General features: G+C 40.3%; 1 protein-coding gene across 5 annotated transcripts in view; it reads left to right on the forward strand.

The window, feature by feature from the left end:
- Positions 1-25,442, forward strand: part of LOC101111335 (S-adenosyl-L-methionine-dependent tRNA 4-demethylwyosine synthase TYW1) — a 142,780-nt gene that overhangs the window by 19,933 nt on the left and 97,405 nt on the right. For all 5 annotated transcript variants that reach the window (XR_009598381.1, XM_004020949.6, XM_060405875.1 and 2 more), the window contains exons 8-10: positions 1,457-1,574; positions 7,665-7,717; positions 20,135-20,253. Coding sequence is in view for 4 of the 5 variants with exons in the window: in XM_004020949.6 (XP_004020998.2) it covers positions 1,457-1,574; positions 7,665-7,717; positions 20,135-20,253 (290 nt within the window). In the remaining variant the exon portion in view is untranslated. The remainder of the gene's footprint in view (positions 1-1,456; positions 1,575-7,664; positions 7,718-20,134; positions 20,254-25,442) is intronic.

The following is a 25,442-nucleotide window of genomic DNA, read 5'->3' on the forward strand; positions in this document are numbered from 1 at the left end:
CATCTTCCTCCTTTCTATATTAGTTTGACATAGACCTGAGACAGTATGTCATCTGCGAGCTGTTTTCACTTTTAGGTAGAAAGGGGGCATTGCTGTGAGTGTCCTCACTGACTCACTGGGGGCTGGACATGGAAAATGGACAGACCCTGAGGGTAGTTTAGGGCTTGGGGGCAGGGTTTCTGCCCAGGTGAGTTATGTCGGATTTCTGTAGCTCTTAGTGAGGTCTGATGAGTGTCTCTTCTAAAGTGTGACACAAGTCTTTGTGTGTTGTCTCACAATTATTGGTTAGCACTTGAACCATCTTCCAAAGAGACGGTGTATGCACTTGTATACATGTATACACGTGTAATGAGCTTTAAAAAGAGGGGAAGAAATCAAGGACTTCTCTAGTGATCCAGTGGTGAAGCATCTGCCTTGCAATGCAGGGAAGGCAGGTTGGATCCCTCATTGCGGAACACAGATCCCACGTGCTACAGGACAGCTTAAGCCTGTGTGCTGCAGCTGCTGGGCCCCAGGGCCACAACGAGGGAGTCCATGTTGGCACAAAGAAGGATGCCACATGGTGCAATGAAGATCCGCGTGCCACAGCTGACCCAACAGCCAAATAAATAACTATTAAAAATAAGAAAAAAAAAGGAATCTCTCTTGTAGCTACTATCTTGCCTCTTTAAACAAAACAAGAAGAGAGGAAGAAATCAACGTAAACAGTGAATGAGGGTCATTGTAATATGATGTCACGGACAGAGACTATAGGACACGCACGATGCAAGGTCCGATGCAGTGATCAGAGTTGGGCTGTGAATTTTCTAGTGGCTGGAGGCAAAAGGAAACCCAGGTTTATATTATCCTTCAGATTTCTATCACTGAAGACAGATTTCCACCATGGGATCTTCTAAAAGAAGCCTTTGGAGGTGGAGGTGGTGGAGTAACTTGACTTGTGAGCAGATGGCCATCTGGGCAGCTCAAAGCAATTTTTGGACTTGTTTTGGGGGTTTGCAGGTGTTACAACCAGCAGTAGCCATAATTTAGTGAAGTCCTATGACGTATCAGGCATCATGCCAGGTCATTTCATTTCATTTAATCTTCGACACAGTCCTGCTCCATGGATATTACTTTTCTTCCTTTTCAGGTGAGAAATTGAAATTCAGAGAAATAACTTGTGAAAGTTGGGCAGCTGTCTGTACTCAGATTTTGAACACTGTTTGACATCTAGATAAGTGGATTATCGATTTATGTTTTGCGAATGTGTGTGTTTGACCCTGTAGTCACCTTTTATAGGGGAAAAAATAGGTGTTGGTGTTTCTTTACCTCACTGTGTGACTGGAAATGTGATCACTTGGGAGAAAACAGGTTTGTGAGGAGCACTTTTATCCTTGCCACGTGTGGATGACTGTCGTGCTCTTATTTCCCTCGCACATGACCAATGCTGGGCTTCATTCATTTCTTTTTAATACAGAGAGAAAAGGAGCTGCAGGAAGGGGAAACGAGTGTGATCAGGAGCACAGTGAAGAGTGAAGCCAGTGAAAGAAGAGCTATGATCACTCCTGCTCTCCGAGAAGCTCTTACTAAACAAGGTGAAAGTCCTCAGGAACTGTTACAGTGCTACACTCTTAGGCGTTCTGAATGCATGCATACCAAGTCTCTTCAGTCGTGTCCGACTCTTTGTGACCCCATGGACTGTGGCCCGCCAGGCTGGGATTCTCCAGGCAAGAATACTGGAGTGGCTTGCCATTTCCTCCTCCAGGGGATCTTCCCACCCCAGGGATCAAACCCACAGCTTCTGCACTGCAGGCGGATTCTTTACCGCTGAGCCAGCGGGAAGCCCTCAAGTGTTCTGACTTATCACTTAAAAAAGGAAGCAAAATAGGGATTGCCAAGAGGAAAAAAGATAAGTCTGGCTACGGTTGGCTCAGCTGTGTGTGGCTGTGGCAATTGTAGCTGTTTAAGGAGGCACGGTCTTGTTTCTGTGGATCACTTTTGTGTAGGCCGCTTGGACCAGCAAGCTTCCTCTTTGCTTGGTTTATTGGGTTGGTACTTGACCATCAGTGAGGCTCAGGTATGCAGTCACTGGCTTCTTTACATATCATTGTCTATTAAAAAAATTATTAAATGCAAAAAAGACCATATGATGTTAGGCTGGGTTAATTAGAAATGTTTTATGTAGAAGTATATCTGGATTTCTGGGGTCCTACTTTATTAAGTCGTGTCCGACTCTTAGTGACCCCATGGACTGCAGCCTACCAGGCTCCTCCGTCCATGGGATTTTCCAGGCAAGAGTATTGGAGTGGGGTGCCATTTCCGTCTCCAGGGGATCTTCCCGACCCAGGGATCGAACCCAGGTCTCCCGCATTTTAGGCAGACGTTTTACTGTCTGAGCCACCAGGGAAGTACCATTAAAAAAAATTATTAAATGCAAAAAAGACTGTATGATGTTAGGTTGGGTTAATTAGAAATGTTTTATGTAGAAGTATATCTGGATTTCTGTGGTCCTACCTTATTAAGAAGGCTGCAGTTGAATGAATGAATAATCCTGGTTTGCTTGTAGAAGGAAGAATAGTAAATTGGGGGTGAGTAGACCCACTTCCTTGCCTCCCTCTCTCCCTCCTTCTATAATTATTGAGATCCTTTTATGTGACAGATCTGGTTGTACAGAGGAACTTAAGATACTTGAAGTTATCTCCTTCAAGGGACTCTGGACCTATTAGAGGAGACAGACAAGAATATACAGATTTTATGCATAGAAATATATATGCTTTTTCTTTTTAAGTTTTATTTTTAATGTGGACCATTTTTAAAGTCTTCATTGAATTTGTTACAATATTGTTTCTGTTTTATGTTTTGGTTCTGTTGGCCACAAGGCATGTGGGATCTTAGCTTCCTGACCAGGGATCCAACCCACACCCCCTGCATGAGAAAGTGAAGCCTTAAACCCCTGGACCACCAGGGAAGTCCCTGTGTCTTTTAATTAGAGTAAATGAAAGTGATTTTTATAATAGGTTTAAATCTGGCATCTTGCTGTTTGTTTTCTACTTGTCTCGTGGATTCTTTGATTTCCTTTCTCTTGTTGAACTATCTTCTTTTAGATTTTTTTTTTTTAATGATCCTCTTTTATATCCTTTGTTGGCTTATTAACTGTAGCTTTGTTTTGTTCCTTAGTGGTTTCTTGAGGTTTTGTACTATCCGGTATCCCAGTATATCGTCACATGGTGTTATACCACTTTATGTAAAGTAGAACAACCTTCAATACTTCTGTTTCCTCCCCGCAAACCTCTATGCAGTCGTTTTCATACGTTTTACTTTTACATATGTTTTAAGCCCTGTAGTAGATTGTTATTCTTTTGATTCAAACAGCCAGTTATCTATTACAGATTTAAGTAATTAGGAAGAAATCTTACATGTTGACTCATGTAGTTGCCCCACTTGGTACTTTGCATTCCTCTGTGCAGATCTGTATTCTGTCTTACGGCCTTTTCTTTCTGCCTGGAGGATTCCTTTTAGCATTTTTTGTAGTGTGGGCTTGCTGGTGATGGATGATTTCACCTTTTGTATATCAGAAAAAGGCTTTCTTTTGCCTTCATTTTTGAAGGATTTTTTTGTTATTTAATTTTTGAAGGATTTTTTTGTTATTTAATTTTTGAAGGATATTTATTGATGTGTCTAGACTGAGAAAGTTTCACAGTCGTGTCCAATTCTTTGTGACTCCATGCACTGCAGCCTGCTGGGTTTCTCAGAGTGTCCATGGGATTTCCCAGGCAAGAACACTGGGGTGGTTGCCATGGCCTCCTCCAGGGGATCTTCCCAACCCTAAAAATTACAGGTTGGCAGTTTTCTTCTTTTTTGCGGTTGACGGGTGTTGTTCCACTGTCTAGTGGCTCACGTTGCTTCTCACTAGGCCTCTTTAGTCATCTTTTGCTTCTTCCTTTCAAATGTAATGTTTTTTACCCCTGGCTAATTTTAAGATTTTCTTCTAACTACTGATTTTGAGTGATTTTAATTATGTCTCAATGTAGCTTTCTTTATGTTTCTTTACTTGAGATTTGGTGAGGTTCTCACTTCTGTGGATATGTTGTTTTAATTGAATTTGGACAAATTTTGGCCATTGTTTCTTCAAGTATTTTTCCGCTACTCTGTCCCCTTTGCTCTTCTCTGGGGACTCCAATAAATAGGCCTCTTGAATTTGACCCACAGCTCACAGATGTGCTTTTCATACTTTAAAATTATTTTGTCTGTCCTGCTTTACATTATTGGATAGTTTCTATTGCTGTCTTCAAGTTTAACTCAGTAATCTTTTCTTCTCTAATGCTGAATCTCCCATTACTTCTGTCCAGTGTGTGTTCCAACTCAGAGGTAGATTTCATCTCTAGAAGGTCAGTTTAGGTCTTTTTCTACCTTCCATGTCTCCACTTCACTTTTGGAGCCTGTGGAATACAATTTTAACCGTTTCATTGTCCTTACCTGCTAACATCTGTGTCATGTCTGGGTCCGTTTTTGTTACTGGAGTATTTTCCTCATTACTGGTCATGTTTTCCTAGTTTTTTTGCATGCTTGGTAATCTTTGGATGTTATTGTTGTTCGCTTGCTAAGTCGTTTTTAACTCTGTGACCCCATGGACTACAATATACCAGGTCTCTCTGTCCCTCACTATCTCCTGGAGTTCACTCAAGTTCATGTCCATTGAATCAGTGATGCCATCTAACCATCACATCCACTGCTGCCCTCTTCTTCTTTTGCCTTCAGTCTTTCCCAGCATCAGGGTCTTTTCTAATGAGTCTGGTATCTGATTGGATATCAGGCCTAATTTTACCTTTTGGAGTACTGGATATTTTTGTATTCCTGAAAACATTTTTGAGATTTATTCTGGGGCAAAGATAAATTACTTGGAAACAGCTTGAGCCTTTTAATCTTGCTTTTATGATTTGTTGGATGAGACCAGAGCTAATTTTTTTCCCCACCATTGAGGCAGAACCCTTCTGTGTACTCTGTGCGGTGCCTTGGGAATCTTGAGGTTATTTGTCTGCCTGGTAGGAACAGTTCCTACCAGTTCCCAGCCGGCTGTGAGTACCAGGCATACCTTTAATCTTTTCAGATGGTTCTTTCCTATTGTTGGGTAGCTTTTCTCTCACATGTGCACTAAGCAGTATAGGAATCCTCTGCAGAGTTCAGTCTCTGTGTAGCCCTTGTCTCTGCTGAACTCGATCCTGCAAACTTTAGCCACAGGGTTTCTCTAGACTCTACTTCTGTGTTCTCAGCTCAGAGAGAATGCTGAGCTCTACTTAGGTTCTCCCTCCCTGCTGCATAGCTTGGAAACTTCCAAGGCAATAAGCTTGGATAATGGTAAGGCTCAACCTTGTTTGTTTCCCATCTCTGTTGGATCATCGTCCTTTGTTGCCAGATGTTTCATGTCTTGAAAACTGTCGTTTCATATATTTTGTCCAGTTTTGGTATTTCAAGTGGGGATTAAACCCTCTGTTACTCCATCTTGGGAAGAAGAAAAATCCTGCACTTGGATTCTTAGCAACTGCATAGTGTGAATTGTGGTCAACTAAGGTCGTTCGGAGAAGGCAATGGCACCCCACTCTAGTGTTCTTGCCTGGAAAGGAGCCTGGAAGGCTGCCATCTATGGGGTTGCACAGAGTCAGATGTGACTGACGTGACTTAGCAGCAGCAGCAAGGTCGTTCCATCCTGTGCTGTACAGTCTTTACCTACCTAAATGCAGATTTTTGTAGAACCCTGTGTATCTTGGGAGTTCAGTTCAGTCACTCAGTCGTGTCTGACTCTTTGCGACCCCATGAACTGCAGCACGCTAGGCCTCCCTGTCCATCACCAACTCCTGGAGTCCACCCAAACCCGTGTCCATTGAGTCAGTGATGCCATCCAACCATCTCATCCTCTGTCGTCCCCTTTTCCTGCCCTCAATCTTTCCCAGCATCAGGGTCTTTTCAAATGAGTCAGCTCTTTGCATCAGATGGCCGAAGTATTGGAGTTTCACCTTAAGCATCAGTCCTTCCAAAGAATACCCAGGGCTGATCTCCTTTAGAATGGACTGGTTGGATCTCCTTGCACTCCAAGGGACTCTCAAGAGTCTTCCAACACCACTGTTCAAAAGCATCAATTCTTCGGCGCTCAGCTTCCTTCACAGTCCAACTCTCACATCCATACATGACCACTGGAAAACCATAGCCTTGACTAGATGGACCTTTGTTGACAAAGTAATGCCTCTGCTTTTGAATATGCTGTCTAGGTTGGTCATAACTTTCCTTCCAAGGAGTAAGCGTCTGTTAATTTCATGGCTGCAATCACCATCTGCAGTGATTTTGGAGCCCAGAAAAATAAAGTCAGCTATTGTTTCCATTGTTTCCCCATCTATTTGCCATGAAGTGATGGGACCAGATGCCATGATCTTAGTTTTCTGAATGTTGAGCTTTAAGCCAACTTTTTCACTAGAAAGATGTAAAAAACTAGTAGAGTGTGATTTCTATGATAGTGCTGTGAGCAACATATAATGTAGGAGTCCAAAAAAGCTAGAATTTTCTCCAGGAATCTATAAAATGTTTATTCTGTATCTGAGATTAGCTATTCATTTGGACTTGGTTCCATCTTCAAGTAGATAAGCAGTTCTTTGTTTATATGCAAGATGTTTACACAAATGTGGAAGAGGATAAAAGACAAAGCCTCATAATATTGCCACTAGAGACTTGTAATCCAAATTGACTTTGTTCCATTAATCATCACACTGTGAACATGGGTGTTTAACCAGCCACTGATCTACTTACGCCATCATCCAGGCTGTATTTCTCCATTTACCTCATTTGTCTGCAAGTCAAGGGTCTTTTTGTGCAAGCGACTCATGGTAATTGTAGTTTATTACTTGAAGCCTCATGAGAAACTTTACTAAATGCTTTCTGAAATCAGTATGTTCTACTTGTTTGCTCCACCAGTGTGTTAAAATAAGGAAATGTGATTGCTTTGGCATAGCTTTTCCATGCTTTTCAAGTCTCATGTGGCTCAAAAAATTTAAAAGCCAGGTTGTGGAGGGTGCTGAGAATTCATGTCAGGTTCCTAGAATTTTATTTTCCTACTTTTGAGGACAATATTTCTTTCTTTTAATCTCTTGCCCACCTGATTATTTATTTTTGAAGATTACTGATGACAGTTCCCCAGTCGTTTTTTGTACAGAAATGTATGGTTACCTGCTTTTGCTGTTTGTTGCAGTCTATGGTGCTTTTTTATCTCTATAAATGTTCCTTGGGTCCTTGTAAAGCATGTGTATCTTGTGGTTGTTGAGTGCAGTCTCTCTCTCTGTGCCCTTGATCAAGTTTACTTTGTTGCTTCAGATCTTAGGGCTCCACTGAGTTTTGATCTGTGAGATCTGTTAGATACTGAGAGATCTTAAAATGACTTCCTGTGATTTTGGATTGGCTTATTGTTTCTTGATGTATTTTGAGCCTGTGTTATTAGATGCATACATATTTTAAATTGTTGTACCATCCTGGTCAATTAAACCTTAGTGCCCTTGGGATTGTTGTCTGTTATTATTTAAATGAAGAAAAATGATTTTGCTACAGTTTTATAATCGCTTTTATAATATATACATATATAAAATAACTTTTTGATATAAGGCTTTGAATAATTTCAAGTTTGTGCTCCCTGTTTTTTCATTCAGGTTATCAGTTGATTGGGAGCCACTCTGGGGTGAAGCTTTGCAGATGGACAAAGGTATTTGTTTTTGTTCAAATATTATTTCTGTTTAAGGCAACTTTTCTATGACTGTTATATGCAATGCATTTTACCATTTTAAAGGGTTAATTTGCATTTAATAAAGTGTAATGATTTTGAATGAATTAGTTACATGAGTTTAGCATATGTTGATGGATGTAAAAAATTCTTATCAAACACCTGAATTAAGCTGTAGACTATTTTCCTCACCCCTACAAGTTTACGTATGACTGTCTCTGGGCAGCAGCCTTGCCCTGACAGCCACACAACAGTTGTGCTCTTTGGCCTCACTGTAGTTTAGTTTTGCTTGTTGTAGAATTTCACATGAATAAGATCGTATAATGTGTAGCTTTTTTAATGGCTTCTTAAATTCAACATCAGGTTTCTCAGATTCATCCACATATAACGTGTATCAGCTGATTCCCTTTTGTTGCTGAATGCTGTGCAGTAGTGTAGGCATGGTGCTCAGGGAAGCCTCCGTGGCTCAGCGGTAAAGAATCTGCCTGCAGGCAGGAGATGCAGGAAGAGGTGAGTTCGATCCCTGGGTTGGGAAGATCCTCTGGCATAGGAAATGGCAGCCCACTTCAGTTTTCTTGCAGGGAAAAATCCCAGGGGCTGAGGAACCTGGACATGACTGAGCGACTATACACACACATTCAGTATTAGGAACATACCACTGTTTAAAATCTGTTGATAGTTGTTTGGGTTGTTCTCAGATTTTAGCTATTAAGAATAAAATGACTGTGAATGTGTGTGTACAGTGCTTTTTTTGGTGTGAAGATATGTTTGATTTCATCTGGGTGTATACCTAGGAGTGGAATTGCTAAGTCATAGGGCAGGTACAGTCCATGGGGTCACGAAGAGTCAGACACTACTGAGCTACTTCACTTTCACTTTTCACTTGCATGCACTGGAGAAGGCAATGGCAACCCACTCCTGTGTTCTTGCCTGGAGAATCCCAGGGACGGGGGAGCCTGGGGGCTGCCGTCTATGGGGTCACACAGAGTCGGACACGACTGAAGCGACTTAGCAGCAGCAGCAGCAGCAGGGCAGGTATATATTTAACTTTATAAGAAACTCCCAGTCTGTTTGCAGTGTGGTTGTACTATTTTATATTTGCATCAGCAATTTAAGAAAGTTGCTATATTCTCTCACCATCATGTGGGGTTATAAATCTTTTTTTGATTGTGAAGTGGTACCATTTTGGTTTTAATTTACATTTTGAAGATAACTACTGATGATGGGGAGCACCTTTTCATGACATATTGGCCTTTCATAGTTATGCTGCCTCTGTTCAGATATTTTACGCAAACTTAATAGTTTGTATTATTAATTTGTAGGAGTTCTTTATATATTGTGGATAGGAGAGTTTTGCCTGATGCACACTCTTGTTTTCTCTTAGTCTGTGGCTTCCTCTTTCATTTCCCTAATGGTGTCCTTTGAAGTTTTTAATGTGAATAAAATCTAATTTATCCTTTTTTTTCTCTTTTGGTTAGTACTTTTCATATGTTAAGAAGTCTTTGTCAACTTGAAGGTCACAAAGATAGTTTATGTTTTCTTCTGGAAGCTTCATATATAGTTTTAACCTTTATGTTTAGGTCTTGAATTAATTTATATGAACGGTGTGAGGCAAGGATCAAGATTGTTCCTTTCCACCACCTGTCACCTACATGGATATTCTGATGTTTTTGCACTATTTGTTAAGAAGGGATTTTCCTTTCACCATTGAATTACTTTTAAGCCTTTGTAGAAAGGTCAGTCAGCTGTATATAGGAAGGCCTGTTTCTGGACTACTCTTATTCTGTTGCATTGATGTGTTTGTCCTTAAACCAATACCACAATTGGCTTGATTACTGTGGTTTTGTAATAAGTTTTAAATCATGCAGTATAAGTTCTCTGTCTTGGTCTTTAATTTTCAAGATTGTTTCTTCTCTTCCGGGTCTTTTGTATTTCCATATACACTTTAGGATCAGTCTATGAATTTCTATTGTATGTATTTATTTATGTATCTATTCTGTTTTCTTACGTTCTGTGTTTGTCTGTTTGTCATCTTTGTACCTCAGGGCCAATTGCATAATTTCTTACTTTCCGTATTTTTAAAAAAATATTTTATTATTATTGTTTATTATTTTTGGCTGCACTGGGTCTTTGTTGCCACGCATGGGTTTCTCTAGTTGCAGTGAGCAGGGGCTACTTCCTCTGTAGTTGTGGTGGACGGGCTTCTCATCGCGTGTCTCCTCTTGTTGTGGAGCATCGGCTTTTGGGCACACTGCCTCAGCAGTTGCGGCATACGGGCTTAGTCGCCCTGGACCATATGGGATCTTCCTGGACTAGGGATTAGATCTGTTTCCCCTGCATTGGCAGGTGGATTCTCAACCACTGGACCACCAGGGACGTCCTTATTTTCTGTATCCTTGATGCTCTGGCAGGCTCATAGAGACTGCCCCTCCCAGGGCTAATTCCTGAAGATTAACAACAGCTTGCCTTGAGCATACCTTTCATCTGTGATTCTAAATCTGTAGCCTTCAGCTCCCTCCTTATCTGACTCTCTCACACACCAAGCCAATATCTTCCCTTCCCTAAATCATGCCAGGGCCTGATACAGAAAGCTGGAGATAGCCCTGTAGTCCAGAGCCCACTGGAATAATTCATATCAGCCAGTCCGGCATCATTTACCCTGCTCTGCTTTCCTCTCCTAAGGAGAATCCAGTAAGGGCTGTGGCCCAGGCTTCTCCCCTCACTTCTCTCTGCCTCCTGAACAAACCCTGTGTGGCATGGTGTGCACCTTTCTCTCGGAATATGTAAGTGATATCTTCCTTCAGTAGCATTGGCCTGTGTCGGCACTCAGTCACCCTTGTGAATTAATTCCCATGGATACAAATAAGATAGCATTAAAATGATTGTATTTTCTAATGAAAATGCAGTGATGTACAATATTATGTTAGTTTCAGGCATATGACATAAGTTGACATTTGCATACGTTATGAAAGGCTTACCACAATAAGTCTAGTAACCATCTGTCCCCATACACAGTTGTTACACTATTGTTGATGATATTCCTTCTCTTGTATATTATATCCCTGTGATTTGTTTATTATAAAACTGGAGGTTTGAACCTCTTAATTCCTTCACCTATTTTGTCCACCCTCTCTCCCCTCCCTTCTCTCCCTTCTGACCATGACCAGTTCTCTGTATCTAAGTCTGTTTTCATTTGATTTGTTTGTTTTGTTTTATAGATTGCACATATGAGGTAAGGTCATGTGGTGTTTATTTCTCTGACTGACTTACCATAGTAGCCTCAAGGTCCATCCATATTGCTGCAAATGTCAAGATTTCATTCTTTTTCTGGCTGAGTAATATTACTCTCTGTGTGTGTGTGTCTATATATATGTCTATCCATATCACAGTTTCTGTATCCATTCCTCTATCAATAGACACTAAGTTTACATCTGTATCTTGGCTCTCGTAAATAATGCTGCATTGAACATTGGAGTACATGTATCTTTTCTGATTACTGTTCTTGTTTTCTTTGGGTAAATATTCAGTAGTAAAATTGCTGGGTCATATAGAAGTTCTATTTTTGATTTTTTGAGGAACCTCCATAACTGCTTTCCATAGTGGCTGCACCCATTTACAGTCACACCAGCCATGCGTGAGGGTTCCCTTTTCTCCACATCCTCACCAGCACTTATTATTTGTTGCGTTTTTGATGATAGTGATTCTGAAAGGTGTTAAGTGGCGTCTCATTGTGGTTTTGATTTGCATTTCCTTGAAAATTAGTGATACTGAGCATCTTGTCATGTGTCTGCTGGCTGCCTGCATTTCCTCTCTGGAAGAATGTCTATTCAGGTTGCCTGCCCATTCTTTAATTGGGTTGTTTGATTTTGCTGCTATTAAGTAGTGTGTATTTTTATATATTTTGGATGTCAACCCCTTATTGGATATATTGTTTGCAAATATCTTGTCCCATTTAGTAGGCTGCTTTTTTGGTTGTTGAGAGTTTCCTTCACTGTGTAAAAGCTTTTTGGTTCAATATAGTCCCATTTATTTATTTTTGCTTTTGTTTCCCTTGCCTTAGGAGACATATCCAAAAAACATTGCTAAAACTGATGTTGAAGAGTGTGCTGCCCAAGTTTTCCTCTAGGAGTTTTATAGTTTCAGGCCTTACATTTAAGTCTTTGATCCATTTTGAGTTTATTTTTGTATATGGTGTGAGGAAATAGTTCATTTTGATTCTTTTGCGTGTAGCTGTCCAGGATTCCCAACATCCTTTACTGAAGAGGCTGTCTTTTCCCTATCGTGTATTCTTGCCTCGTTGATCATACAAGTGTAGATTTATTTCTGAGTTCTCGTTTCTATTCCTTTGATCTATGTGGGTGGATTGGAAACAGAAATGGTAGTAAGAGTAGTTAAAGGAACTGAGATGGGCCTCTGGTGACACTTTCAGAGTAAGATTTAAAGATGACAGGCAGTCCTCAAATAAGTAAGTTCAATTTCAAATAATTATTGCAAGATAGATTTCTCATCACTGTGCTGTAAAAATTAGCAATACCTAAAATGACCACAATAACTTCTGAAACAACTTTGATTTGCGAGAATCCTGTATTTCATGTCTTAATCTTTCATATGTTAACTTAATATTTGGTTTCAAGTCTACCGAAAGCATCTCAAATCTCTTCTGTATTGTTTTTATAGGTGACACCTACACATATAACATGGGATGCATGTATTGTGTTAGTGACTTGAATACTAGAAGCAGCATTATTCTCTGTGGTATGGGTTTTCAAAATGGTGAAATTTCTTACAAAAGTTTCACACCAAAGAAAGTCTTTTCTGTCCTCATTTTCCATAGTAGCTACATTCCTGGAAAATTCAGTGTATGGTAGAGTGTTCAGAAAATACTTTATCTGTAAAATGAAGTTGGAATCTAAGCGTGGATGATTATAATCAGGTTTTTCACAAGTATGGAGGTGTCGTGAGTCATTTGAAAGGAAGTGGCTAATAAGACCCTTCGTGTGTGTGGGAGGGTAGGGTAGGTGGGGAGGGCTATCTTAAACATTACAGGAGATGTGAAATCTTGCCCCTCCCCTCACTTATTGCCAGTAGTGCTTCCCAACCATTTTGATAACAATAGTATTTCAGGGAGTTTCCAGAATACCCCCAGATAGTGTGGATCCCATTGAGAACCTCTGCCCCAATCCATTTTCATTGCCATCCTTGAATTTCAGGTTTTCTTCCTGAACATTGCAGCTAGGTTTTTTTCCCCTCTACTTCTGACCTCCAGTGAATCCCCTCCGCTACCTGCTCAATTTATCTGACATTAGCCAGGTTAATCTCTGAAGTTCAGTTCTCATTTAGCCATTCTGTTCTCTGAAGCCTAATGGTAGCTCTTCATTACTTCTTATTCAACATATCAATTGGGACGTGTAATAGACATCTTAAACTTAATGTGTCAGAAACAGAATTCCTGATTTCCTCTCCTAAATCTGTTCTCAGTCTTCACTCCAGCGATTTGTGACAACACTGTCCTTTCAGTTCCTCAGGCCAGAGCCCTGGGAGTCATTTCTGTTCTTCTGTTGTTTTTCTGTTTGTTTGCTTTTGTACCCTCCCACATCTATTCCGTGAGCACATCTTTTCAAACTATATCCAGAGTATAACTACTTCTCAGCGTTTATACGGCTGTGCCTGGATCCAAGTCACTGTCATATGCTCCTTTTGATATTGTAAGTGATCTCCTAAGTGCTGCTCCTGGTTCCACTCAGTCATCTCCACTGCTGTTCTTGTGCAGCAGCTGGATGCCTCAGTTCATGTAACTCTTTTACCCAAAACTCCCAGGGGTTCTCATCTCTCTCAGAACCAAACCGTGAGTCCTTACAGAGGCCTCCAAGGATCTGATCTTCCGTGCTTCATCTCACCTTACTAGCCTTCTTGCTGTTCCCTGAATAGACTGAACTCAGACTCCTCCCTGGCTTTCTGGTCTCTTGTCTGCTCACTGAGATCTCTGCTCAGTGAGCCTCTATCAGAGAGGCTCTCCTTTGACCACCTTTTTAAAATAACAGCCTTCCCCTGGTCCCCTGACACCGCTTGCAATTTCTCCATAGCACTTTCTCCATAGCACTGTTATCAATGAACAAATTAGGTCTTGCTTATGAACTGTCTCCTGTTTCCCTTCTCATCTCCTCCCAACCTAAGAGTCTTCATTTTTCTTTCCAGTACTGAAAACAGAGCCTAGCATGTAGTAATTACTTAGTAAACATTTGTCAGATGACAGAATTATATAAAACCCCGAACCCGAGGAAGACCCTCTCTAGAATAGTTCTGATCTACTTGTTCAGCTTTGTTTTCTGTTTTAACCTTCATGCATCCTGTGCTGCCTCTCTTCCCCGCTCTGATCTCCACCTGGCTGAATCCTCCCCATCTGTCCCAGTCAGGAAAACAGAAACCACCCTGGGTATTTTCACAAGAACAGATTTAATAAAGTAAATTAACTGAATGCTTACAAAGCCATTGAAAGGCCTGGGGTAATGAAGGTCAGAGAGAACTGCTCCTTGCTTGGAGAAAGTCGAGAAGTGCTGGGCTCGCAGGACGCTGCTGGAAGTGACCTGAAACGCTGGCAACATTAAAGCAAATGTGTCCCAGGAGCTCGCTTGAAGCTGCTTCGGACTCAGTGTTTGTTGTACGCCCTTGTGTCTGCCAGCTGCTGCCAGTGAAGAATAACAATTTTTCCTTTCTTGTCATCTAAGTCTTGGCATAAGTGCCTCTCACTGGTGGAGTCTAAGTCAGAACCCCTCAGACAGGGGAATCTGAGAAATATGGTATTGGGGCTTCTTAGTCCCTACTTCTAAGGGGAGGCACAGGACTCAGTCTTAATAGCACTGTCTACCTCTTTAAATGCTCAGCATCTGTACACACCCTTCTACACTTTCAAACCATAATAAAAACAAGACATTTGCTTCTCCCTAAACTGCTGTAATTATTACTCATGCAAGGGAGGATGTGTTCATTCTCCCCCTTCACTCTCTTTTGAGATCCTCTGCCTAGGGATGACATTATAAGGTTGACCACCACTGACCTGTCTTATATAAAATAGTTGGAGGGGAGGAAAGGTAGTTATGTATATGCAAGCAGGAAAGACAGTATGTGTATTTGTAAGTGCTCATATTTGTACTTGGTCACCTGGTCATGGTTGGTATTGCTAACTTCCTTCCTCCATGAGGCAGGCCGCATTTCCTTTATGTATCACTACCTCAATATGATGCTTCTTTGCAAAGGTGAGTGATTCTGTCAGTGAGGAGTCTGAGCCACTAACGGCTCCTCCTGTAATCTTCTCAACTTCTCCGACTGTAAAGGAGAATATTAAGTGCTTCCCAGGTGGCTTGGGGTCCACCTACAGTGCAGGGGACACAGGATACATGAGATTGATCGCTGGGTTGGGAAGAACCCCTGGAGGAGGAAATGGTAACCTGTTCCAGTATTCTTGCCTGAAAAATCCCATAGACAGAGGAGCTTGGTGGGCTCCAATTCATGGGATCACAAAGAGTGAGACATGACTTAGAACACATACACAAAGAGATGTCTTGGAGGTCCCCTTGGGTTCCTGAGAAAATTTTTGTTTCTGTGACATGAGGAGCTCAAAGGAACCAGGGGCTAGTATTAACTGTCAAGATCTGTCTCCTCTTTCAGCCTCCTTACAAGCCAACATATTCACCTGGTAGAGTTTCATAGATGCTGGTGGAGGACCCAGCACTCCCAGGTCAAAGACAAAGGAACAGCAGGCAGATTGAGATTCATGACCAGGTGGGGAGACAGATTCCTGATGCTTCCTGCTCCTCTATCCTCCCTAAGTCCTCCTCCTGTTTGTACTTTTTTTTTTTTTTAACAGTTTGCTTAACCAGTTTAGAATTTATTTTGCTCTGTAGTATGGAATAAATCTCTAAATCAGGGGTTAGCAAACCTTTTCTTAAAGGGCCAGATGGTGACTTTTTAAGGTTTGTGGGTCATATGATCTTGTGGCAGCTTTTCAACTATGCCATTGTAGCCCCGAAGCAACCATAGATATAAGTAAACAAATGTGGGTGACAGTATTCCAGTAAAACCTTACCTACAGAGACAGGCAGTAGCCTGACTTTGGCCCATGGGCTGCAATATATTGAACACTGCACTGAACTCTTCATCCCCTGTCAAAAATGGAAGACTGAGATTTTACCCAGACTCTGTGTTTACTAAGCCTTAATCTAGCAACAGAAGCCCTCTCGGTTAGGTTTGTTCTTCCCTTGTATGCAATAAGAGTCCCTCTAACAGATTCCAGTGAGCCCAGAACCACTCGCAAAGGGGATCAAATGGGAGCCCCCCTAATAATAAGCAGCTGGGACAAATGCTCTTCTTCCCTGTTGGACCATGAATTACCCCCTCCTGGTAAGAGATATCAGATGGTCAAGTAAAAATGGAAAGAGAGAGACCCTCTCCTTACCACCTTACTCCTGCAGTAATCGACCTGTCCTGTGACATGTTCTCTGTGCCTGCTGGGCCCAAGATTCCTTTCTTTCACTGAGAGATAGCATGGTGGTTTGGTGGCAATCCCCTCCACAAGAAGTGGCCTGTCTATGGAAGCCAAGCCTCTTTATTCTTGTCCTGAGACTCCCCTCTCCCGTTCAGAGTTACTGGGGCTACCCAGGCCCCTTGGCCAGAGCAACTCTGCCAAATAAGCCACCTGTATGGGAACCATGCTGGCCTGAGATTCCCCTCCTCCATGTGAAACCTCTTTCACCCCCTCTGATGGTACCAGCCGAGATCAGTGGGAGCCCAAGCAAAATTACATTGCAAAGCCTCTGAAAATTAAAGTGCCACTGGAGCCACAGCATACAAAAGTAGTCCAGGACCTGCAAGCTCAGCCTAAACTAAGTGCCTGCTGCTAAAATGAAAGAATGAAATAGAATTTAGAGCCTCCTAACATAGTAGACAAAATGTCTAGGATGCAGTGAAAAAAAATCACCTGTCATTCCAAGAACCATGAAAATCACAACTTGAGCAAAAAAAGATAATGAACTGACACCAACACCAGATGAATCAGATGGTGGAGTCATCTGACAAGGATTTTAAAGCAGCTGTCATAAAAATGCTGCAGCAATCACTTACAAAGTCTCTTGAAACAAATGAAAAAATAAGAAATCTCAGCAGAGAAATGCAAGTTATAAAAGGAACCAAGAGGGAATTATACAATTGAAAAAATACAGTGGCAGAGATAGAACCTCACTGAATGGGTGCAGTAACAGAGTGGAGACGACCGAGGGTAGAGCCAGGGACCTTACCAATTAGCAGGATGATCTGTGACCAGGGCAAGTCAGTAGAATTTACCCAACCCGAATAGCAGAGAGAATAAACGCCAAATAGGGTGGAACCAAGGAGATCCACACGAAGGTACCTTACAATTAATGCTCTGAAAGCTGAAGAAGAAAAAGGTCTTGAAAGACGCTATATTTGACATCAGATCTCTCATTTGAAATCATGGAGGCCAGAGAGAAGTGGCTCATGTTCTTCAAGCGTTGAAAGAAAATACCTGTCAATCATGATTTCTGTGTCTGGCAAAACTATCCTCCAAAATGAAGATTAACTAAACACATGATCAGATTAAAGAAAAAAAAACAAACTGATTCTGTTTCTAGCAAATCTGCTTTAAAGATCAGTTAAAGAAGCTATCCAAACCTAATGAAGTGATGAAAGAAAGATCTTAAAGCATGAGAAAGCAAAGCACAATGATAAAAAGAGCAGAAATATGAGTACATATAGTAGACGATCATTTTCCTCATAATTTTTATAATCATATTTGATGATTGAAGCAGAATATTAAAAAAATTTTATTTATTTTTATTTGGCTACACTGGGTCTTAATCGCGGCAAGTGGGATCTTTAGTCTTCGTTGCAGCATGCAGAACCTTTAGTTGAGGCATGTAAGCTCTTGGTTGCAGCATGTGGGATCTAGTTCCCTGACCAGGGATCGAACCTGGGCCCCCTGCACTGGGAGCTTGGAGTCTTAGCCACTGGGCCACCAGGGAAGTCTTGAAACAAAAATTCTAACACCATGTGATACTCAGGACAATGATATATAATTTAAAAAAGAAAATTAAAGGGATCTGAATGGAAGTGATGTTTCCACATTTCACTTGAAGCTGGTAAAATTTTTTTACTAGTAGACTTGGTGGGTCATGTATGTATATTTTCATACTCAGAACAACCACTACAAACACTATCTCAGTGAAGGTCACTCAGTTGTGTCCGACTCTTGCGACCCCATGGACTGTAGCCCGGCAGGCTCCTCTGTCCATGGGATTCTCCAGGCAAGAATAGAGTGGGTTGCCATTTCCTTCTCCAGGGGCTCTTCCCAACCTGGGAATCAAACCCGAGTCTCCAGCATTGTAGGCAGATTGTTTACCAACTGTGCTTTGAGGGAAGGGCTGTGAGGAAAGACCAGAAACACTATACATAGAGATAAAATCAAAAATCAAAAATAAAGATGGAATCCTAAAAATAAAATATGCAGGAAATCGAAAGAATAACAGGAATGAGAATCAGAGGGAATAAGCAGGAAACAAATAATAAAATGGTAGGCTATTTTAGTGTATGAGTAATTACTTCAAATGTAAATATTCTAAATATATCAATCAAATGATAAAGAGTGGCAGAGTGGTTCTTGCTTACTTGCCGTTTCCTCCAGCTAGCCCCTCCACGGGTAGGGGCTCTGTCGTCTTGGCCATTGTACATTCAGCACACAGTGTGCTTGAAGTACATTAACTGATTGGTAAGTAATGAATGAAACACGCAGGTCTTCAACTTTGTTTCTCCATTGCCATAGTATTTAGTGTTAATTACTCTGTAACTTTTGCATATGGTGGACATTTTAGTTTTCAGGGCTACTTTGGACGATATGAATATTTTGTTTGCCTTCTTGAATATTTTCTTGAGAACCTGGAAGAGCATTTGTAGAAACAGTTATCCTGAACAGTATTTTCCCTTCACTCCTTTTTTTTTTTTTTTTTAAAGTGAAAGGATTAAGTGAAATGGACAGGGGGACCTCTTTTATTAGGACAAAAGATAAGACTTTTTGGTCATCTGACATAGTAACAAGCTGGCAGATTTTATGTGGGCAGCACTGTAATATCATTACACTGATATATAGTGTACACTGATCCATATGTATAAAGGCGTGCCAGCTGTGTTTCCTCGTTCATTGTTCCTATTGTTAATTGCATAGTATTTCAGTTACTTAGCTCAAAATCTGTTATCTTTGATAACTTCCTGTTTGTCCCTCTAATTGGGACCATACCTCTTCAGTACCCTTTGCCTTTCCTCCGCCAGTGTTAGAGCAAAGTCACCAGGTCCTTTCTTGCATAACCTCCTTACAGGTTTCACTTTTTCTTGAATCAAGTCCATCTAACACAGAGCTCCTGGAAGGATCTTTCTAACGGTTACCGCAAGAAGCTCCATGGTGTCTTGTGATCCCAACCCTGAGTTGATCTGCAGTATTTCTTCAAGTTACCATTCTTATGGTGGTTTTATATTGTATTCTTTTCTGGGATAGTCTATTTCTTGTATACATGCTGCTTGTCCCCTCAACAGTCTCAACTCCCCTCTATGTTCAAATTCTACCATTAGGTTGACATAGAATGTGCTCCAGGTTTCATTCCCTTACTCACCCTCCTTATTCAATATGGAGATAACTCTTTCAGGTAAATGCTACTTCCCCCTTCTCTGGGAGCCTTATTTCTCCTTTGGCATTATATATTATTGTATTAATATTTGAGGCAGGTGAATGGATTTGAAAATGAAAGTATCCATAGTCCTCCCTGTGGAGCTTTCAAAATTAATGAATCATAGGTTTATCTTATTAGGGTTTAGAAAACCCAGAGCATTATCAAAACCCAAACACCATCAAAACAATCTAATGCTATAATGTTAGTTTTCTGTCTCATGCAGACACTGGTAAGGGATATTTATACTCCTGAAACACTTGGTTTCTTCTTCTTCTTCTTCTTTTTTTTTTTTTTTGCTTAAAAAAATTTTTTTATTGGTGTATATTTGCATTACAGTGTTGTATTAGTCTAAAAGATTGCTTTTAAACATTTTGCAAATTCAGAGTACAGTACTTTCTTTTTTTTTATTTTTAAAAAATTTTAATTTTTACTTTATTTTACTTTACAATACTGTATTGGTTTTGCCATACATTGACATGAATCCACCACTGGTGTACATGCGTTCCCAAACATGAACCCCCTCCCACCTCCCTCCCCATAACATCTCTCTGGGTCATCACCGTGCACCAGCCCCAAGCATGCTGGTTTCTTCTTTAAAACGATGCCCTGGTATTTTGTTTCCTTGCTTTGAGGATCTTATTCAAATGTCGTTTGTTTTTTATGTTCACAGTCCATGCTCCGAGGGAGAGGAGGTTGCTATAAACATACATTCTATGGCATTGAAAGCCATCGTTGCATGGAAACTACCCCGAGCTTGGCATGTGCAAATAAATGTGTCTTCTGTTGGCGGTAAGTAAAAATGAATGGGCATGGTGACCAAATATGTAACGTTGTGCTGAGGCTGAAAAATCCTAGGAGTTTATTATGCTCTCTGCTAACCTGTTCTTTTCTATTTTGATAGTGGTGTCCTTAGTTATTCAGTGGTGTAGATTGATTTAGATTGAAAAATCTCTACTTTCTCTAACTCACTATATCTGTTTATGTAGCTAATTCAGTTGATTGTATTTTAGGTTCTCATTATTTCATCCTTTTTTTAAAAAAAGTTTCATTGAATCATAAAAGTAATCTAGACTTACATAGAAAATTTTTAAAACCATTAAAAATTATAAAGAAAAGCAACAATTTAAGCATCCAGGGAAAACACTTTTAATGCTTCGTAGTATTTCCTTTCTGTTTTTTTTCTCCCAAAGTGTTTCATTTTTAAAAATACAGCTGAGATTATTTTCTACTTTCTGTTTTATATCCTGCTTTTATTTTTTAAATATAAGACTCTTTCTCTGTCATTAGAATTTTATATACATAAGCTTTTTATTTTGAAACAATTTTAGTTTACAGAAGATTCCAAAGAAAATTTCCAGCTTCTCTTAATGTTCAGACCTTATGTAACCATGGAACAACTATCAAAATCAAGAAATTAACATTGATGTAGTATTATTAATCAAATTGGAAACTGACTTTCATTGGTTTTCCCACTAGATTCAATTCAGGATCCTACATCAAATTTAGGTTTTAGGTGTCATGTCTCTTTCAGTTCAGTTCAGTTCAGTTGCTCAGTCATGTCCGACGCTCTGCGACCCCATGAATCGCAGCACGCCAGGCCTCCCTGTTCATCACCATCTCCCGGAGTTCACTCAGACTCACGGCCATCGAGTGAGTGATGCCATTCAGCCATCTCATCCTCTGTCGTCCCCTTCTCCTCCTGCCCCCAATCCCTCCCAGCATCAGAGTCTTTTCCAATGAGTCAACTCTTCTCATGAGGTGGCCAAAGTACTGGAGTTTCAGCTTTAGCATCATTCCTTCCAAAGAAATCCCAGGGTTGATCTCCTTCAGAATGGACTGCTTGGATCTCCTTGTAGCCCAAGGGACTCTCAAGAGTCTTCTCCAACAGCACAGTTCAAAAGCATCAATTCTTCGGTGCTCAGCCTTCTTCATAGTCCAACTCTCACATCCATACATGACCACAGGAAAAACCATAGCCTTGACTAGATGGACCTTAGTTGGCAAAGTAACCTCTCTGCTTTTGAATATGCTGTCTAGGTTGGTCATAACTTTTCTTCCAAGGAGTAAGCGTCTTTTAATTTCATGGCTGCAGTCACCATCTGCAGTGATTTTGGAGCCCCCCCAAATAAAGTCTGACACTCTTTCCACTGTTTCCCCATCTATTTCCCATGAAGTGATGGGACCGGATACCATGATCTTCGTTTTCTGAATGTTGAGCTTTAAGCCAACTTTTTCACTCTCCCCTTTCACTTTCATCAAGAGGCTTTTAGTTCCTCTTCACTTTCTGCCATAAGGGTGGTGTCATCTGCATATCTGAGGTTATTGATATTTCTCCTGGCAATCTTGATTTCAGCTTGTGCTTCTTCCAGCCCAGCGTTTCTCATGATGTACTCTGCATAGAAGTTAAATAAGCAGGGTGACAATATACAGCCTTGATGTACTCCTTTTCCTGTTTGGAACCAGTTTGTTGTTCCATGTCCAGTTCTAACTGTTGCTTCCTGACCTGCATACAGATTTCTCAAGAGGCAGGTCAGGTGGTCTGTATTCCCATCTCTTTCAGAATTTTCCACAGTTGATTGTGATCCACACAGCCAAAGGCTTTGGCATAGTCAATAAAGCAGAAATAGATGTTTTTCTGGAACTCTCTTGCGTTTTCAATGAGCCAGCAGATGTTGGCAATTTGATCTCTGGTTCCTCTGCCTTTTCTAAAACCAGCTTGAACATCAGGGAGTTCACGGTTCACGTATTGCTGAAGCCTGGCTTGGAGAATTTTGAGCATTACTTTACTAGCATGTGAGATGAGTGCAATTGTGCAGTGGTTTGAGCATTCTTTGGCATTGCCTTTGTTTGGGATTGGAATGAAAACTGACCTTTTCCAGTCCTGTGGCCACTGCTGAGTTTTCCAAATTTGCTGGCATATTGACTGCAGCACTTTCACAGCATCATCTTTCAGGATTTGAAATAACTTAACTGGAATTCCATCACCTCCACTTGCTTTGTTCGTAGTGATGCTTTCTAAGGCCCACTTGACTTCACATTCCAGGATGTCTGGCTCTAGATGAGTGATCACGCCATCGTGATTATCCGGGTTGTGGAGATCTTTTTTGTACAGTTCTTCTGTGTATTCTTGCCACCTCTTCTTGATATCTTCTGCTTCTGTTAGGTCCATACCATTTCTGTCCTTTATTGAGCCTATCTTCGCATGAAATGTTCCCTTGGTATTTCTAATTTTCTTGAAGAGATCTCTAGTCTTTCCCATTCTGTTCTTTTCCTCTAGTTCTTGGCATTGATGGCTGAGGAAGGGTTTCTTATCTCTTCTTGCTATTCTTTGGAACTCTGCATTCAGATGCTTATATCTTTCCTTTTCTCCTTGGCTTTTTGCTTCTCTTCTTGTCACAGCTATTTGTAAGGCCTCCCCAGACAGCCATTTTGCTTTTTTGCATTGCTTTTCCATGGGGATGGTCTTGATCCCTGTCTCCTGTACAATGTCACGAACCTCATTCCATGGTTCATCAGGCACTCTTATCTATCAGATCTAGGCCCTTAAATCTATTGCTCACTTCCATTGTATAATCATAAGGGATTTGATTTAGGTCATACCTGAATGGTCTAGCGGTTTTCCCTACTTTCTTCAATTTGTATCTGAATTTGGTAATAAGGAGTTCATGATCTGAGCCACAGTCAGCTCCTGGTCTTGTTTTTGTTGACTGTATAGAGCTTCTCCATCTTTGGCTGCAAAGAATATAATCAGTCTGATTTCGGTGTTGACCATCTGGTGATGTCCATGTGTAGAGTCTTCTCTTTTAGTTATCTCTAATTCTTTAGTCTTTCCTTGTCTATCATGACCTTTACACTTTTGAAGAGTATTAGTTAGGTATATTTGGATTTTGGGACAAAACCCCACGGAAGTGATGTAACCTCTCAGCATATCATATTAGGGAGTACTTCTAAATTTTCTTATGGATATGTTTTGAACAAAAATAGAGTGAATAGTATAATGAATCTCTGTGTATATTTGTTAACACATTTCCAGTCATGCTCCATTTACCTACCCTAGTTCTATTTCGATGCAAATCTCAGCCATAATTGTTTTATCTTATACCTACTTTGATTTACAGATAATATTTTTAAAAAGGCCTAAAAAAAAGAATCTAGTATCATCATCCCATCATAAGTTCTTTTACATGGTTTCCCTTTTCTAGTTACCTAGGGATATAGTAAAAAAACAAAAACAAAAACTGAAAAATGTCTTTTCAGACATTCTGTTAAATCATTGGTTCTCAACTGGGGCAAAATTTCTATTTTTCATCCCGAGGGGAAACTTAGGGCATTTGACTATGTCTGGAGACATTTTCGATTTTTCTAACGGAGGGAGGTGCTATTGGCGTCTAGTGGGTAAGGGCCAGGGATGCTCTTACACACCCTATAACACATAGGACAGCCCTTCACAGCAAAGAGTTATTGAGTTCAAAATGTCAGTGGTACTGAGGTTGAAAAGTCCTGTGTGCAGTGGTCTAGGGATGTGTAGCGTAAGAGCTTCACAGCGGGATATTTGCTATTTCTATTATATTTTTTGGCTGCTGTTGGCATAAATTTTACTTTTATGTAAGCTGTAAACACAGTGTATCAGTACTCTCTTTCAGTTGTACTGTCAGTTGTCTTTAGAGTAATTAAAAGGAAAATAAACTTTATTTTTCCAAAAATTTTTCTTTTTTCAGCACTCATCATTTCTTTGAGTAATCTAAGTTACTATCTGGTATCTATTTCTTTTGCCTGAATGATTCCCTTTAATATATTCTGTACTACAGATTTGCCAACAAGGAAAACTCTCAGATTTTTGTCTGCAAAAGTCTTTCTTACTCCATTTTTGGAAAGATATTTGCACTGGGTATAGAATTCTGCGTTGACAAGTTTATTTCCTTTAAGCATTCTTTCAGGGGTCATTATAGTTTCATCTGGCTTACTTGTTTTCTGATGAGTTGTCAGAAGTAATACAAATCTGTGTCCTTAAGTAATGCGCCCTTTTTCTCTTACTTGAAGATTTTCTGATTTTCTTTTGTTTTCATTAGCTTAGATACTGTGTTTTTACACTGTCTTCAAATATTCTGGTTGTTCTGCAAGCTTCTTGGATCTGTGGTTAATTGTTTCTCATTAACTTCGGGAAATTGTTGGCTGTAATTTTTCTACATCTTTTTCTACTTTATTTTGTGTTTCCCTTCTGGGATTTTAATTATTATACTTTGGCTCTGGGATTCCAATTATGTATATTTTGGACCTTTTGATAATTGTCCCACAGCTCTTGGATGCTGTGTCTTTTTTTTCCCCCACGTAAAATTTTATGTGTGTTTTAGTTGGCTTATTTGTCCTCTCCAAGTTTTTTTTTTTTTTTTTTTTAACTCTTTCCTTAGCTTTTGTAGTTTACTGTTGAGCCGGTGGAAGTCCCATTTTTTTCATGTTTAGTATTTCTATTTGATTATAATTTTCATCTCTGTGCTGAATTTGCCAATTTGGTCTTGCATGTTGTTAACCTCTTTCTTTTAGGACTTATAACATACAGTAATCATAGTTCTAAAAATATAACCTGTCAGATACCTTCACGCCTTATGTCAGAAGAGTTTGATTCTGTTGATTGCTTTGTCTGTTGGAAATGTATTGTTTTCTTGCTTTTTTTGCATGCCTTTTATTTTTTTTTGGAAGTCCAACATTGTTAGAGACTGAGATGAATGTTTTTTTTTGTGTGTGGAAATTGGCACCCCTTTCCTTTCTGTTGTCCTTTAGAGATACCTTGAGTGTTGCCTGAGGTTTGCTGCAGGTTTTTCCCTCCATGTCTGATCCATCCTAAGCTTTAGGTCTTCGCATTGCCTCTCAGAGAGAGTCTTGAAACAATATTGTACTGGTGGTCATTGCTGGATGCTTATTAGCCTGGTGGTGTGTGGCTGAGAGAGAGGGGTACATGTTTTGTATTGTTCTGATTAAGC

This window comes from Ovis aries, chromosome 24, assembly GCF_016772045.2.
Source record: "Ovis aries strain OAR_USU_Benz2616 breed Rambouillet chromosome 24, ARS-UI_Ramb_v3.0, whole genome shotgun sequence".
NCBI classification, from domain to species: Eukaryota; Metazoa; Chordata; class Mammalia; order Artiodactyla; family Bovidae; genus Ovis; species Ovis aries.